The sequence below is a fragment of the Protopterus annectens genome, chromosome 5.part0, assembly GCF_019279795.1.
Source record: "Protopterus annectens isolate FY-2018-M chromosome 5.part0, PAN1.0, whole genome shotgun sequence".
Classification (NCBI taxonomy): Eukaryota; Metazoa; Chordata; order Ceratodontiformes; family Protopteridae; genus Protopterus; species Protopterus annectens.
Window position 1 is genome coordinate 88,192,905 of NC_056735.1, and position 17,258 is coordinate 88,210,162.

The 17,258-nt window shown below is 43.3% G+C and overlaps 1 protein-coding gene across 1 annotated transcript in view; it reads left to right on the top strand.

Moving 5' to 3' along the window:
* The window catches only part of USP25 (ubiquitin specific peptidase 25), a 2,531,105-nt gene that overhangs the window by 985,550 nt on the left and 1,528,297 nt on the right, over nt 1-17,258 (top strand). Inside the window, exon 9 of the mRNA XM_044071806.1 lies at nt 8,962-9,041. Coding sequence (XP_043927741.1) covers nt 8,962-9,041 — 80 coding nt within the window. The remainder of the gene's footprint in view (nt 1-8,961; nt 9,042-17,258) is intronic.

The following is a 17,258-nucleotide window of genomic DNA, read 5'->3' on the forward strand; positions in this document are numbered from 1 at the left end:
AACTAAGATGCTTAGAACAACAGACGAATGTAATCAGGTTACTAAGAGGCAGTAATAAATGCACTTAGGATTTAGTGTTGGCCTGAAAGGCATTGCCAGTGTCTTCAGTACAAGGAAGCAGTATAGTTTGGGGCGGCAGAAGTGCCTGATTGGACTTCATGTTAGGTAGCCTTCAGACTGAATGGATATATCATCAGCTTCCCAGGATTCCTTCTCTCTTGGGAGCTTCTTTTCACATTTAAGTGGTGGGTTGACAGATGACTAGGCTGATGACATGGCAGACCTGGACAAAGCTGCTGGATGATGTGGGATACCTGCCATAACCAGGGTAGTCCACAGGAAGGACCTGGCACGCATCCAAAATCTGTTTCCCCATGAGGAGGTGTCCGTGAGGGGGAATGCCTGGCCTAGCTGCAGTGCATGTCTAAACCCACTTCACACCCATGCCCAACCAATACTGCCCTTAGAGACGATCCTTGTCCTAAAGTTACAGATCTATCTTGCTGAATTTCCTTACCTACATTGTTCCAGTATGCCCCAGGCTGTTCACCTTGGAGACCTGCTGCATTTGTGGGTACAGTCTGGCTTTAGACTTAATCCCTGACCTCCAGACTTTCAAGACCTGATGCTGTCATAAGTGATTCTTTCCAGGGCTGGGTCAATGGGGTGATGTGCCTGTCTGTCTGGAGGAAAACCATCCTTTAGCCCAAAGTCCTTGGGTTTGGATAGAGAACTTGATGTTTTAGAGACCCGGTTGATCACATGCAAACCTGAGGGGAGGATCCATGTGAGACCCAGGTAGCCTGCCCCCTGCCGGGATTACTACTACTGTGTTTGCATCCCATTTTTGTACTTTGACGGCAGGACGTACAGTTGTCACAAGCAGAGCAGACTTCAGCCAGTGCATCCAGTTCATCCTGAACACTGGTTAGCTAGAGGCAGCAGTGGTTTGGCACCAGTAAGATGACTTGGGCTGTAAACCTCCTCTTCTGTCTCCCATAATGCACCACACTTTTCCTTCTCTGCAGAGCTTTTTTGCGGCTTCATTTAGGTGAAGCAGCAAGACGCAGTCTCGGCTCTTGGCATCTTGAGTGCCTTTCCCTTCAGGAATACAAGTTTTTCAGTAAGATATAAACGTTAACGCAAATGTTTGCAATTTTTATTGTATTTGCTAACTATCATTGCCGACCTTTTCTACTTAAGCATTTGTTCTGGCTCATCCATAGTCTTGAGTTTTTTAGTGGTTATATGCAGGTGTATCTTCATTTTTCCTTGATTGGCACTTATACTTTGATTTCAGTGACAACATGGGTAAAGCCTCAGGATTTAGAAAGTGCTCCCAGTAGGGAGACACAGTTCTTCCTCCACACATGCAAACAGTTGGCCTTGTATCCTTGTATGCCTTGAAGTGGGGGCTTTTACAGGCCAGATGCTCTCCTTTGAAGAGGATTCAGTCTTTTCAAATTCAAATTCACTTATCAACCCTAGATATTGCCTTGGCAGGTGGATTTGCAGAGTGGTTTTGTGCCCACATAAATCTGTAGAATAGACAGTATTATCTAGATTCAAATACAATGGGAAATTTAAAAGCTGTATGCTCTAGTGGGCCAGAGTTATCTTTTTTTCTTTTTGGCTGCTCCCATTAGGGATCGCCACAGTGGATCATCTGTTTCCATTTCTTCCTGTCCTCTGCATCTTGCTGCGTCACACCAACCACCTGCATGTCCTCTCACCACATCCATAAACCTTATCTTAGGGCTTCCTGTTTTCGTCTTACCTGGCAACTCCATCCTTAGCATCCTTCTGTCAACGTACCAAGCATCCCTCCTCAGCACATGTCCAAACCAATGCAATCTCGCCTGTCTGGCTGTCTCCAAACAGTCCAACCCAAGCTGAGCCTCTAATATACTCATTTCTAATCCTGTCCATCCTCGTCACACCCAGTGCAAATCTTAACATCTTTAATTCTGCCACCTCCAGCTCTGACTCCTATCTCTTCATCAGTGCCACTGTCTCCAACCCATATAACATAGCTGGTCTCACTACCATCTTGTACACCTTCCCTTTCACTCTTACTGGTGGTACCTGTTACAAATCACTTCTGACACTCTTCTCCCCTGCCTGCACTCTCTTCTCTGACTTCCACACTCACCATTACTCCGAACTATTGATCACAAACATTTAAAGTCATCCCCCTTCAACTCTACTCCCTGCTTCTTCACCTTTCCTGTCTTCCCTTTCATTCACACACGTATATTCAGAGTCCTGCTGACCTTCATTCCTCTCTGGAGCACATCTCCACCTCTCCAGGATCTCATCAACCTGTTCCCTACACTCACTACAGATCAGTGTCATCTGCAAACATCATAGTCCATAGGGACGCCTGTCTGATCTCGTCTGTCAACCTGTCCATCACCATTGCAAGTAAAATAATATACAAGTAACAGACCACCACGAGACCGTATAAAACAAAACCCAATAAATTTAATAAAAACAAACTGGATGAGCGCTTTCGCGTACTACCAAGGTACGCTTCTTCAGATCTTAAAACCATGCATCAAACTTCACTTTATATAGGCTACCATTCAAATAGATTAATTGGTTAATTGAACAATTGCTATAACAAACAATCAACCACCATCAGATGGCTAGCTACTACATAAAAATGAACTATATCTATACAACTAAAATACAGAACATACATCAATAATACATAAACTATGACCATAAGCTTTCTAAAACCTCATAAATGACAAATATTAAAATATATATATATATGTACATATATTCTCAAAAGTGCTTACTTATGTATAAATATTTACTAACATATAATACTTACACATATTGTAAATAAAACTACATATTCAAAACACTGAATATTAAATGGATTAATACCAATACCTATAACTGTTAAGCATCATAAATGTACACATATATACTACAAACTAGTGTATAAATATAGTAACTCTATTGTCATACTATCTATATATAATATTATTGTTATTAATATTTTATTTCATTTCAAACTACGTGCTTCAAGTACAGGCTTAATAGTTATGGATTGGTTCGTGGTTTGTTCTGGGAGCATTTTGTGGTGCTGTCTTTCTTCTAGTGTTGAGTTCCTTGAACCTTCGTTGTTGGTAAGAATTAAAAAACAGTATTACATGTACTAAGGCAGCCCATAAACTCAGGTTGGCGTCTGAAACCAAGAACAGTTTAGAAATCCTCTATTAGTTATGTTAGAAAACTAGCATTCAAGACTCGCTTGTCCATAACTTCATCTCTCCAATCTACCCTTTCCCACCTGTCCCACTGTCTTCTATTTCTGTATCATCTCTATTTAATATCCTTCCTCCATATTTCTTTCTGCCCCTTTCCCAACTATGGGATAGATTCATAGGCAAGTACTAGGCTAGCTAGGGTTGGGAGGGTGGCTTAATGGTTAAGGTGTTTGCCTTACAAACACAAGGTGGAGGGTTTGAGTCTCACAAGGCATAATTTGGCTAGGCTTAAAATGGCTCACAAGGGCAGTTAGCTTAGTACTAATCTATGAACCTATGAGCTGCCTTTGCGGGTTATTTTAAGCCTGGCCAATTTCCCTTTTTATGCTGTAACCAATCCCATTTGGTTAGTGATTGGTCTTGTCTATACCATAGTTGATAATTCTATACTGACCCTAATGGAAGTAACTGGGATCATACCATAGATAATTTGAGGGAACCCATGCATGAGAAAGGATTTAGGAGCTGCCTGTGGCCATTAGTCATACTGGAAGCAGTCTTAGCGTAATTTTCCTATTTCTAATCTATAGATGCAAGTTATGTTTAACGCATCAAGTTGTACTTTTTACCTTTCTTTCATACAAATCTTCAGCTGCCTTGTTTTTGCTCCTCCTATTAAACTTCTGTCCATGCTAACATTTTCTGCCTGCGTGGCATTGGTGCATTTTTCTCATGTATTCAACGTACTGCGGTCCCTTGCGCACCTAATCCAAGCTCGTTTTGTACTGTTATCCGTTACTTGCATGCTCGTTCTACAGGTATTTGTCTGTTTTACCTGCCTGCTTTCTCCTGGTTTCTCAGTTCTTTGCCGTCATTCAGTTTTGTAGATCAGTCTTCTGTTACTTTTGTGTGAATGCATTAGTCATTTGGTTACGATGTATTAATTTTGTAACTGACCGTATCAACATTGTTTATTTATGGAGCTTTTCTCCACAGGCCTCTGTTTCTTTTACCCAATAGGACCTTTCAATTAAACGAAGGCAATAAATGCATAAATAAAAACAATATATGGATCTCTATCTTAATGGTAAAACCTAAGATTATATTGGCAAATAATTTTAGTGCAAATTTTACTCCTTCGGTGACTACCTGATCGATCCCCATATGTTTAACCCCCCCCTCCCCCAGCAAGTCGTCATTAAAGAACATGTTCTGAAAGTGCTGTCCAAGACTAAGAACTCTTCTTTCATGGGACTTGATAACATGTCTGGCTGTTTAACACTATGGCTGAGCCTTTAAGTCCTTTAACCTGAGCCTGGCTGCAGACTCCGTTGCCATTGGACACTGCTTTTCAGTGTGGGTTTATTTGAAGGTACATGGCATCCAGAAAGGAGAAATGTAAGTGTGGTAGTCAGACTTCCCATGCACTCCAGTCATTGTGCCACAGGTAACAAGTATGATTCCATCATAGTCCATGTAGGTATAAATGACCTGAGATGTACCTCCCTGGACTATGTGAAGAGAGACAGTGTGAAGCTTTTATACTGCATCTCAGGCTAGTATGAGCCTGGCATTGAGCAGCATAATTAACATCGCAGAGGATAATGTCTCAATATGAGCAAAACATGATAGATTTCAACGACTGGCGACAGGGGTTTATCAGCTTGGGAGGACCTGGTTAATAGACCACGTTGCTTTGCCAAGGACAGTCTGCACCTCTCCCCTCTAGGCTTTTGAATACTGGCTAAAACTTTATCCACCCCATAGTGTCTTTTTGTAGACAATGCCAAATTGGCAAACCTACCTACATGGCAAAATCAACAACTCACATTTCTCCAGAAGTTAGCGTGTTTTAGAACTGTGATCCTCATGGCTCCCTTTTGGCCTTGTCAGGTGTGGTTCCCCTTTCTTGTGGTCTCTTTTGCAATATCGTCCTTGGGTTCTGGATTCCATTCTGGATCTCATATCTCAACCAGTGGGTCTGGATCCTCCTAATCTACAGTCCATCATGCTATAACTGCATGCTCTCTCCAGTTCCTTTTATGGCCAGGGATCCCAGGCTGTCTGATAGTGTTGTGCTTATACTATCCTCATCCCAAACACCATCTACTAGGAAGGTGTATTAAAGTAAATGGAAATGTTTTGCATTATGGTTGGAATTTCAAGGTTTTGACCCCTTTTCTGCCTCTTTAGTGTTTGTTCTACATTTTCTTGAGTTGTTTAATTCAGGCTCTAGTTTTTTATGATTAAGGTACAACTGGCAGCTATTTCTAATTATCATTTTGGTAGGGACAGTGTTCCCTTGGCTGCAGTGAATATTTCCAAAGCTTTTCACAAAGGTACATTTTTGTTGTGCACTTCCGTTCAGGATTCTGTTCCTCCCTGGGATTTGCCTGTCATGTTGCAAGTCCTTGCAGGCCATCCTTTGAACCTTCGACTACTACAGACTTCAGGTTGTCTTGGTGGCTGTTACCTTGGCTAGGGGCTGTGATTTCTGCTAGGAGAGTCTTAAGTACAAGCTCTTGTTTCTTCTTACCTGGTATTTTGTAAAAATAAGGTCTCACTCCGCACTAATTCTTTTCTGCCCAATGTACCCCTGAGAATAAGCTCAATAGATCTATTTATCTTCCTGTGTTTTTTTTTTGCAAATTTATTGAACCAGGGTGAATTCTTACTGCATTGCGTGGATGTGCATAGACAGTACTAAAACCTTTAGACAATCCTTTTTAAGATCCATATTGGGAAGATCTGTGTTGAAAGTGACATTATCCAAGTGGCTGTTGGACTTTATGCCTTGAGAGGCAAGACCCTATCTGTCTAACCTAAGGATCACTCTACAAGAGCAATTGCTACTTCTACAGCTTTCTTTTCCAGAACTTCCTTGGACGAGCTCTGTGTAGCTATTACTTGAGTGGGCCTGTCACTCCTATGCTTTTTATTACAAGCTGGACATTCATTCCAGATCCAGGGCTTCCTTTGGCTCTACTGTTTTGCAGACAGAGCCTAATGATTGGTTTGGGTAATCTGTCCCATAGGTTGAAGCCAAACGACGAAGACAACATTGGGTATGAAAGTTATCCCCCATCCTCGCTGCTATCTTTTTTTGGTGAGTATCCTTATCTAAGATGTTTGTCTTCTTTTAGATGGGACAAGCTTGATCTGAATGGTCTGTTGAGGAGCAGGAGGTTGTGGGTAGGGGAGATGGAGTCCAGCAAGTTGAATTCTGAAGAGTTTGGCCAGTGTCGTATCCAATAACCTATAGGTTGAACCAGACAGAAAACACAGATCTATAGTTAAAAGTACATAGTCAAGACTTTCAGTCCTTCCGAAACTAATGCAAAACCTATTGTTATTGCAAATGCAAATTTAAGTTCATAAGAGCAGTAATCATCCCTCTCCAAACCTATTATTTTTGGCTTTCTCTAGAATGCTTGAACAAGGAAGTTGGGAGGTATGCATGGGTCACTCCTGTGGTGCTACATCTGTTCTTCTGTCAGCTTTTCTCGGTTAGGGGTCGCCACAGCAGAACTCCGCTAATGATTGGCAGTAGATTTTTACGGTGCCGAGGTGCCAGCCTGATGCCCAACCTTCAATGAAGGCATGCCCATTCACGCATGTCTTTCTAATGCCACTCGACCGCGGGGAGGACATGCAGACTCCACACAGAAGGCGCTCCAGCTGAGAATCGAGTGCTAATTTAAAATGGATTCCAGTGCTGCCCTCTAATGGCCACTGCATAAGAGTGCAGTCTGAGGGCATCTGATTTATGAAGACTGAGAGCTAATGTTTGTTTTTGGTAGACTCTACAGGTAGAGATAAGGATCTAGCAACAGTGATCCTAATGTTCTTACACTTGTAATGGTGAGTTATCGCACAGATATACTCCTTTTCTTTTGCTTTAGAGTGAAAGACTAACCAAACCTTGCCCGTGTTTGACAACTCTATTTCGTCATCAGATAGCCAACTGCCCATTGAAAAATGTGTTGCACCTGAGGCCATAGGCTGTTACAGGGGCTTTGCTGTTTTTAGTGCTTGCTTTAAGAATGCCTCCATTGCAGACAACTTTACTGTTGGCATTTAGTAAGTGGTTCACACATTTACCGGGCATGATTCAGATTTGGTCTTCTGAGCTTCTCTTTGGCCTTTTTGCTGCTCTGGCCTTTTTAGGATGATTGGTGGCCCACGTTTAACTTTCCACAACTCATCTCGCTGAATAGAACTTGGCAGGCATCAGAAGAATCTGTTTTCACCAGCTGTCAGTGTTCCTATATAGCCAGTAACTTCAGGATTAACCAAACAAAACCACTAAGGTGAAGGAGTCTGCCCTTTTGTAGAAGGATTCACTTAAGCTTTTAACCCTTCGGCTATGGAGTATGCAAGCTCTTTCTTCATTTTCCACCACACAGAGTACAGTTTTCTCTACCACCCAAAACTTGAAGTTGTCTTTGTATTCTCTCTATAGAATACTCATGGATACTCTTGGAGATGCTACCATTAAAAAGTAATTCCAGTAGATGAGTGCTTTCATCAGTTACTATGAATTTTTCAGATCTAAATTTGTGAATTCGATGCTTACATTTATAGTACTACCAAGGGGGTGGGGTATAATTCTCATTTTTATCTAGAATATTGGGCAAATCAGAATTTGCCAGTTGAGAAAAAAGGAGCTGTAGTCCGTTGGTCTTCTAGCGTGTATTATTAGCCAGTCAAAAGCCTGGCAAGGAGTCTGATTTGATAGGATATTTTTTATCCTAATTTGCATGCCAATCCTGATTGGTTGACACGTCTTCAATTGGGAAGCACTAACCATCTGATATAGAGCTTGTGCCCCTTTTGTTACTCAAGTCAAGGTAACTAAATGTCTGCTGCTACAGGACTGAACCATGTTATACATTGCAGCACAAGAGTACATACCTTCACCTTGTTTTAATGAACACAACTTCTAATATCAGATCACCAGATTCAGTCAGCAGACGCCTGTGTTAGCTTTCAGGAAGTCATCTGCAGTACCTATTACTCTCCAACTTTTCTGTTGTGCTTAGGATTTCCAAACGATTCAGTCAGCTGTGTATTTATGTATCCTTTTGTTACTGATTTTTCTGCTCTGCAGACTGTTTATTCAGTGGTTGGTTACCAAGTAACACTCGTAGGGATAGGCATATCCTGTCCTCATTTCATAGCTGGGGCCAAGTGTCGTTCTAGAGATGCATGTTGCTTCCAGTCATGGGAAAGGAAAAGAAAAAAATGTTAACTGGAAGTTGCAAAAATGATATCGCAACTGTTCTGTCACTGCAGGGATCTCCCTTAAAATTGAATGATATTTGTAGTGTATATGTATGTTAGTATTTTAATAAGTGTGTGGCCTGGCTTTTGTACACACATTTGAAACCATCCTTGTTTACAGATTTTTGCAAATGGAAATTCTGTGTTAGGTTATGATTCTCGTTTACAAAGTCCTCTTGTGTTTGCACTACACAATCCTTCACGGGTGTCTTTTATTGCAGTGCTTTGCACACGCAACTGATTTATTTAATGATTGCTCTTGGGCTAGGCAATAAAATGTTTACTTTATTCATCCACCACACAGTGGTTGGAGGTGCAGACATTGGCTCTAGATGATTTGGTTACATCGATTAATAGTGATGTCCTATACCACCCCGTGTAGAAATCAGAACAAGGGAGTTGATTACAATGGCCGCTATTGCAATGGATAACTATTGATGCATCTTTTTTCTCGTAGGGGAAATGAAGAGGACAAAGTAAAAAATCCCATGGTCGAGTTATTCTATGGAAAGTTCCTAGCCATAGGAGTTCATGAGGGTGAGTATTTGCCATTGCTTAATGAGATCATATTTTTTTTTATTTGTAAAGTGTAATTTTTTTTAGTTCCATTTTTTGACCACTGACATTTAACTACCTTAGTATTTTTCCCCATATTTTTGGGTGTGGTGTTAGTTTCTTATATTCTAATTTAACTGTAAACTGGGAAAACATCTGATGTGAAGTTGTTCAATCTCGCCGTTCATTCATCACTGATGGGTTCTGAGCTGATCCTTGGCTCCGACACGGCTGACTAGCAAGCTCAAAAGTTCTCCAGTAGCTCGAGACCCCACCCCTTATCCCATAATGCACTGCTGGAATTACCTCAGATCTAGTTTGCCACGGCACGGATCTCTTGGTTTCCAGCTAGGCTCGAGACTTTATTGGGAGTTTTTCAACTTTCAGCAAGTTATATTTTCACTTTTTTATACAATTTGTTCTATTCATAGTAACAGATATACTAGTTAGTAAATAGTACTTTTTTCTGTGTTTTTACCCCTTTCCTTTCCTCAGTATTCTGTCTTGCCTTTGGCCTTTTGGCCTTAGGATTAGTAATTAGTCAGTGATCTCCCTTGGGACTGTCGTTTTGGATCTCTAGTTACTGTTTGTAGTTATTAGTTGTTAGTACCCCTTTTTGGGCTGTGTGTATGTTTGTGTGAGTTAGTTTAAAACAGCTCTTAGTTAATTAGTGTGCTTGAGTTGTGTAATGTCTGAAGATAAGGACAAGCATCCAAAGTCTGGGTTTAAAAAGTGCCCAGACTGCAGACAGAAAATGTCAGTCACAGATGCCATGTGCAGTGTGTTTGCTGCTTGGGTGAGGTACATCTGCAAGCGTCTTGTAGCATATGTCATTCCTTTTCCACAAGAGTGTTAGCTGAAAGGAAGAGGAAATTGATTGATAGGGATATCATTAAGCACCCCTTTTGTGAGGCATTGTCTGACCAGGATGGAGCCAGTATATCATCCAAATCTTCTAAGTCTTCCACTGATTCTAGATCCAAGAAAGGAAAGAGGTCAGAAATTGTGCTGACTTCAGCTCCACTGTCCTTGGAGCCGACAGTCTGCTCTTTTCGGAACCGGGACATGGCCTAGGAACCGGTTACCGAAAAACCTCCTTCCATGTTGCTCCAATCTGCTCCATCTGTCTACTTTTCCAGGTCCTCTGTCAGCTTATCTGATCTGGATATGGACTGGCTGGTTCAGAAACTCTTGAAGACACCAGGCCTCGTTAAATTCTGTCGGCTCAGACACAACCGTCGGAGCCGAAGACCACTACCCTTGAATTGTCTGCTCCTCCTCCGAGACACATCAGACCTTTGGAGCCGGAGGAGGCTGACCTGATGATCATGAATCCCTTGGAGCAGACACCTGCTCCAGTGTCTGCTGCATCTGCTCGGACGTTCTCGGCACTGACTGGGGACTCTAGGAGCCGACACTCTCCGGTCGGGGCCGGGGAGGATAGCTGCACCGACTTGTCTGTGCTGACTCTTCCTCTCGGGGCCTCTGCTCGGGTGAGCTCTGCTCCTACCTTGGGCTCGGAGCCCATGGCTTCGGTGCAGGAGGAGATCGTGGCTCCATCAGAGCCATCGATTCCTTCTCATCGGAGTCTGGGTGCTTTCGATGCCATGAGGCGAGTGTTGTCTCCCAAGACTTCCTCGTCTCAAGGTCTGGCCTCTTCTTCCCCTAAAGTGCCTGTGTCTGTTTCCTCTGGTCCTCCCAAGCGTAGAGACCCAGAGCCTCAGGTAGCCCCACAGGGCGCTCGCTGTTCTTCTGAGACCTCTCCAGAAGTTCCCCCTGAAGAGGTTCCCAGGAAGAGATTATGCAAGAGGAGGCATTTGGACTCCCCCCAGGAGTCTATCACATCGGACACTGACCTGGATGAATTAGAAGGGTCCCCCAGATCCCCCTCTGAGGACATCTCCTTTGCGGAGATTCTTGAAATCCTTAGGCAGAGGGGTGATTGGCAGTCCAAGAGCCCTACTGAGGACGAGTCTGTTCTCCTGAAGGCGTTTCAGTCTCAACCTTCCACCTCTTGGGTATTTCCGCCCTACGATGAGCTTATGGATCTGGTCTCTCGTAGGGCGTGGGAGTTTCCAGAATCTATGGAACCTGTTCCTCAGAGGCCTAATAAGTTTATTTCAGCCCCTGTGGATAAGTCCTTTTTGACCAAGGGAGTCCCTGTTGATGCCATGGTGGTGGTGGTAGCCACCAAAAAGGAAATATCTGAGACTTCCTCATCTATCCATCCTCCTAATAGAGAATCTAGGATCATGGATAGATATGGGAAACGCATGTTCATTTCAGTGACTTTCTCAATCAGATCACTGAACTACTTGACACATTTTACCAGACTGCAGAGAGATCTCCTTAAGGAGTTGGGAGATGCTCTTCAGGGTGCTGTAGCTTCGAGTGTATCCGATAAGATTGCCACTCAGCTCTCTACCCTCAATTCGATAGTCAACTCATCCATGTGTCTCGTATCATACGCAGCTGATGGTTCGAGCAGAGCCGCAGGTACAGGAATCGCTCTCCATAGGCATGCCTGGATGCGACTCTGTTTCTTCGCGGAACCCTTCAAGTCTTCCTTTAATAATACCCCATTTGACTGCTCATCCTTGTTTGGGCAAAAGGTGAAGGAGACTTTAACCAGGTGTGAGCAAGAAGGAAAGACTCTATCTGCCATCGGGTGCGTTTTTCCACCCCCAGTTGACCCTTTCCCAAAGGTCAGAGGGAAGGAAAGATGTGGTTCTGGAAAGCCCAAGGAGCCTTTCAAGATGCACGTGAGTAGCCCCCCTCCAGAGGCAGAGGAGGAGGTTTCAGTGGAAGATGCCACCCTCGTGGCAGAGGGGGTCCGCAACACCAGGGTGACAGAGATCACTTCTCTGGTCAGTTCTACCAGCGCTCCTGAAGGGAGGCCCGCCTGTCCTACTCTAGAGGCAGTCGGGGGTCACTTATCTTTGTACCCCAATGCCTGGCTAAATATAACAAACGACAGATCGGTACGAAGTATTTCCAGAGGGTATTTCATACCATTTTCCACCCAGCCTCTTCCCATCAAAAAAATCCCGGATGTTCCACCCAGTCACATGGGACAAGCAGCAATAGAGGTACGCCGATTTGTTAGAAAAGAGAGTCGCCAGCCAGTCCCAGCAGACCAGACAGTATTCGGAACTTACTCAAGGTTCTTTTAGGTTCCAAAGAAAACGGGGGACTGGAGACCCATTTTGGATCCCAGCACTCTACCAATTTGTGAGAAAAAAGAAGTTCCGTATGGTCACACTACAGTCCATACTCCCCTTGTTGGGGAAGGACAATTGGTTGTACTCTATCGATCTCAAGGATACGTGCTACCACATAAAGATGGCCGGACCATCTAGAGATACCTGCATTTCCGACTGGGAGCCAATCATTATCAATTCCAAGCTCTGCCCTTTGGTCTCACTACAGCCCCCCGAGTGTTCACCAAGTGCATGGCAGTAGTCACGGCTCACCTGAGGCGTCTAGGATTCCAGGTGTTTCTGTATCTAGACGATTGGCTCCTTACCTCCACCACCAGGCATCAACTTCTTCAAGCGAGAGAGGCTACTGTGACACTCTGCGATCAGCTAGGCATTAGTCAACTTCGAAAAGTCTGCCTTGTTGCCATCGCAGCCTATTGTGTTTATAGGGGCAGAACTAGACACGTCAACCACCACTCTTCGCCTTCCGCCAGAAAGAATCTGTATTCTTCGCCAACACATCATGTCCCTAATATCAAAGAACAGAGTACCAGCAGCAGAGGTATTGAAAGTTCTAGGATTGATGGCGGCAGCTATTCTAGCAATCCCCTTAGCAAGGATGCATATGCAAATCCTTCAATGGCTTCTCTTCATGCAATGGTCTTGCCAAAAACTCCCAATGAGTCACATGATATTGATAAATTCCTGACAAGAAGGATCTTCACTGGTGGTTGACATCTCTTCATGTCACAATAGGACATCCTTTCATGCTTCCCCCTCCAGTTGCCACTGTGACTACAGATGCTTCCCTGATAGGGTGGGGCTTTTTCAGGGAAAGACTGCCCAAGGCACATGGACAGATCAAGAATCGCATCTGCATATCAATGTCCTGGAGATGAGAGCAGTACTTCTAGCGTTACAATACTTTCAGGACTCTCTTCCTCTAGGGACAATTGCAATACAGACAGACAACATGTCAGTGGTCTGGTATCTGAACAAACAAGGTGGGACCAAGTCTTATCCCCTTTGCCGAGAAGCCCTCAGAGTATGGCAGTGGGCACTGTCATCCCAGCGCTTTTGGTTGGCAACGCATATCCCGGGCAAATCCAACGTGATAGCGGACAGACTGAGCAGAGCAATCTTGTTGCCCCATGAATGGTCCCTCAAACAAGAGATTGCGGACAGGATCTTCCGCAAATGGGGCCAGACTTCTTGCGACCTCTTCGCCAGTCATCAACAACAAATGCAGAAGCTATTTTGCCCTAATTCCCACACCAGGTCACTCCTCGAGGGATGCTCTTGTCCACGATTGGCCCCTGGGTCTCCTCTATGCATTTCCACCAATTTCCCTGATAGCCATATATTCTTACAGAAAGCAAAGTCGCTGGGACGGACAATCATCCTCATAGCCCCTCACTGGCCGCAGTAGATTTGGTTCCCATTTCTTTATCATATTCTGGAAGATCCATGGTTCCTGGACCCAGTTCTGGACTTGTTGACACATCCATCAGGGGATCTTCACCTGTCATTGCAGAAACTGAAGCTAACCACTTGGCTGCTCCAATTCCCCGCATAGCCAGGCTTTATAATCTTTCCCATGACACTAGCCAGAGTTTGTTGGCTTCCCACAAACCTTCCACCGGGAAATTGTATCGTAGTAAGTGGAAGAGATTTTCCATTTGGGCTTCTTCCCACAACATTGACCCTTATCTAGCGCCATTGTCTTCTATCTTACATTTCTTGACAGAAATCTTCAACAAAGGAGCAGCGGCTACTACCGTGCGAGTGCAATTAGCTGCTATATCTAATTTCCATCTAGGGATCGATGGATTGAATATTATGGCTCACCAATTCTCTAAGGCTTTCCTAAAAGGTTCCTTTCACATAAGGCCTCCAGTGAAGGCACCTTATTCCCCCTGGAATTTGAATTTTATGTTATCTCGTATCATAATTTCCTCCTTTTGAGCCTGCATCATCTTTTGAACTAAAATTTCTGTCATGGAAAACTATCTTCTTAGTAGCATCACTTCATCCCGTAGAGTGTCACAGCTCCAAGCCCTATCCATCAAGCCCCCTTACATGGTCTTCCATACTGACAGAGCATCTCTCAGGACAAATCCATCCTTTCTGCCCAAAGTATGTTCTGAGATTAACATTAATCAAGTCACTGAGTTGCCCGTTTTCTTCCCTAATCATACCAACAAATTGGAATATATGTTGTATAAACTCGATGTTCATAGACAACTTAGATTTTATTTGGACAGAACCAAAGACATTAGGAAATCAGATCAGCTCTGTGTCCTTTTCTGAGACCAGGAAAGGTAAACCAGTTGCTAAAACAACCCTGTCTAAGTGGCTGTTGGATTGCATCACCTATACATATGCTTGTCATAAAATGCCATTATCTAGTAAGGTAAAGGCTCATTCAACCAGAGCAGTTTCTACCTCGTCAGCCTTTCAAGCCAAATTGCCTTTGGATAACATCAGCCACCTGGTTTAAACCTCACACTTTTATAACTCATTACAAAGTGGATAAGGCCTCCAGGGACAGGGCTTCATTTGGCTCTGCGGTTCTGAAGAGTGTACTGCCATGAGCCACCCAAGATCAGCGTGCTAGGGATGCTACCCATCAGTGATGAATGAACGGCAAGGTTGAACAACTTCACATAAAGAAGTTATGTTCTCATCATAACATTCCATGTGAGTTGTTCCATCTCGCCTTCATTCTCGCATCCCTCCCTCCTTCCCCCTCCTGGCTGACAGTTGACCTGGAGGGCTGTCTTCATCCTGGTTTTTCAATGTGTATTCATTCCCAGGTCGAATAATTATTGTACTATTATATGGTACGCAGCAAACAAGATCTGAGGTAATTCCAGCAGTGCATTATGGGATAATGGGTGGGGTCTCGAGCTACTGGAGAACTTTGAGCTTGCTATTCGACCGTGTCTGAGCCGAGGATCGGCTCCGAACCCATCACTGATGAATGAAGGCGAGATAGAACAACTCACATGGAACGTTATGGTGAGTACATAACTTCTTTTTTCAAGTTATTCATTGAACCATGTGAAAAAAACAGGACTGGTAAGTATACCAGTATAAAAAGTCCATTATGTGACACACGAGCTGGGGATTCACTCTTCTCAAACACTGCAGGAAAATTCTGGAATCAGCTTCCTGCTGACTTAACTTCCCTTGCTTCTACTTCTCTGTTTAAAAAACATATTAAAGAACATCTCAAAGCTCATTGGCTCTGTCCATGCACTAACCCAGATTGACATCTTTTCTCACTTTTATCCATAAATCCTATACACGACTCCTATAACCTTTACCTCCAAATTGACTTACTACTACTGACTTACTCAGGAAATTTAGAATAATATATATATTCTTTTCCCTTTTCTAAGACTTGCTTATACCTTCTACTGTGAGTTGTAGAATTGTTTAGTTTAATTTCCACTAAAAGTGTTTAGTTTTACAAATTTATTTTATAACTGTTCTCTATCAGAGTGCTAACTCTGTATTGTACTTCTTATAGTTACATGCATTGTTAAATTTCCCATTTTTTTGCTTGGAGCTTTTCTCCCCGGGCCTCTACTGAAAATGGACATATATCCAGCTAGACTAGCCCGGTCAACAAATGTAAAATAAAATAAATAAATAAATGATGCCAGTATAAAAAGTCCCTTATGTGACCGTTGATATCGGAGGTCCTTTTCATTGGCTATGATTGGAGCGTCCTGTCCAACGTGTCGCTTTTGCTATCATTCTCAAGAGTTCACATTGTGGTTTGTGTTAGGAGTGCTTGCCTAGCACCCCCATACCCAGAAGTTCTTTTCTACCTCCCTCACAGTTTAGCTATGGATTTTGATGTTTCTCTTGAAAGATGCCTGCATAGAAAACTTTAAAAGCTATGTAATTGTTAGTGTTCAGTTCACAAGCCAAGATTTGCATCTGCATTACTGTGTAGTCCTTAAGAAAGGACCGTAGTGTCCAGCAGTATTATAAATTTCAGCATTTTAACCCAGAGAGCCAAAAATGTAGAAAGAGAAGCTCATAATCCATTAATCCCACAGGCTAGAGGTGGTTGTGTACCCAGCTCTGGTAGTGACTTGATGGCACTTAAGCAATCCTAGCTAGAAGGGAACATCAAGACAAATGTAGAAAGAGAAGCTCATAATCCATTAATCCCACAGGCTAGAGGTGGTTGTGTACCCAGCTCTGGTAGTGACTTGATGGCACTTAAGCAATCCTAGCTAGAAGGGAACATCAAGAAAAATGTAGAAAGAGAAGCTCATAATCCATTAATCCCACAGGCTAGAGGTGGTTGTGTACCCAGCTCTGGTAGTGACTTGATGGCACTTAAGCAATCCTAGCTAGAAGGGAACATTAAGAAAAATGTAGAAAGAGAAGCTCATAATCCATTAATCCCACAGGCTAGAGGTGGTTGTGTACCCAGCTCTGGTAGTGACTTGATGGCACTTAAGCAATCCTAGCTAGAAGGGAACATTAAGAAAAATGTAGAAAGAGAAGCTCATAATCCATTAATCCCACAGGCTAGAGGTGGTTGTGTACCCAGCTCTGGTAGTGACTTGATGGCACTTAAGCAATCCTAGCTAGAAGGGAACATTAAGACAAATGTAGAAAGAGAAGCTCATAATCCATTAATCCCACAGGCTAGAGGTGGTTGTGTACCCAGCTCTGGTAGTGACTTGATGGCACTTAAGCAATCCTAGCTAGAAGGGAACATTAAGAAAAATGTAGAAAGAGAAGCTCATAATCCATTAATCCCACAGGCTAGAGGTGGTTGTGTACCCAGCTCTGGTAGTGACTTGATGGCACTTAAGCAATCCTAGCTAGAAGGGAACATTAAGACAAATGTAGAAAGAGAAGCTCATAATCCATTAATCCCACAGGCTAGAGGTGGTTGTGTACCCAGCTCTGGTAGTGACTTGATGGCACTTAAGCAATCCTAGCTAGAAGGGAACATTAAGACAAAAAG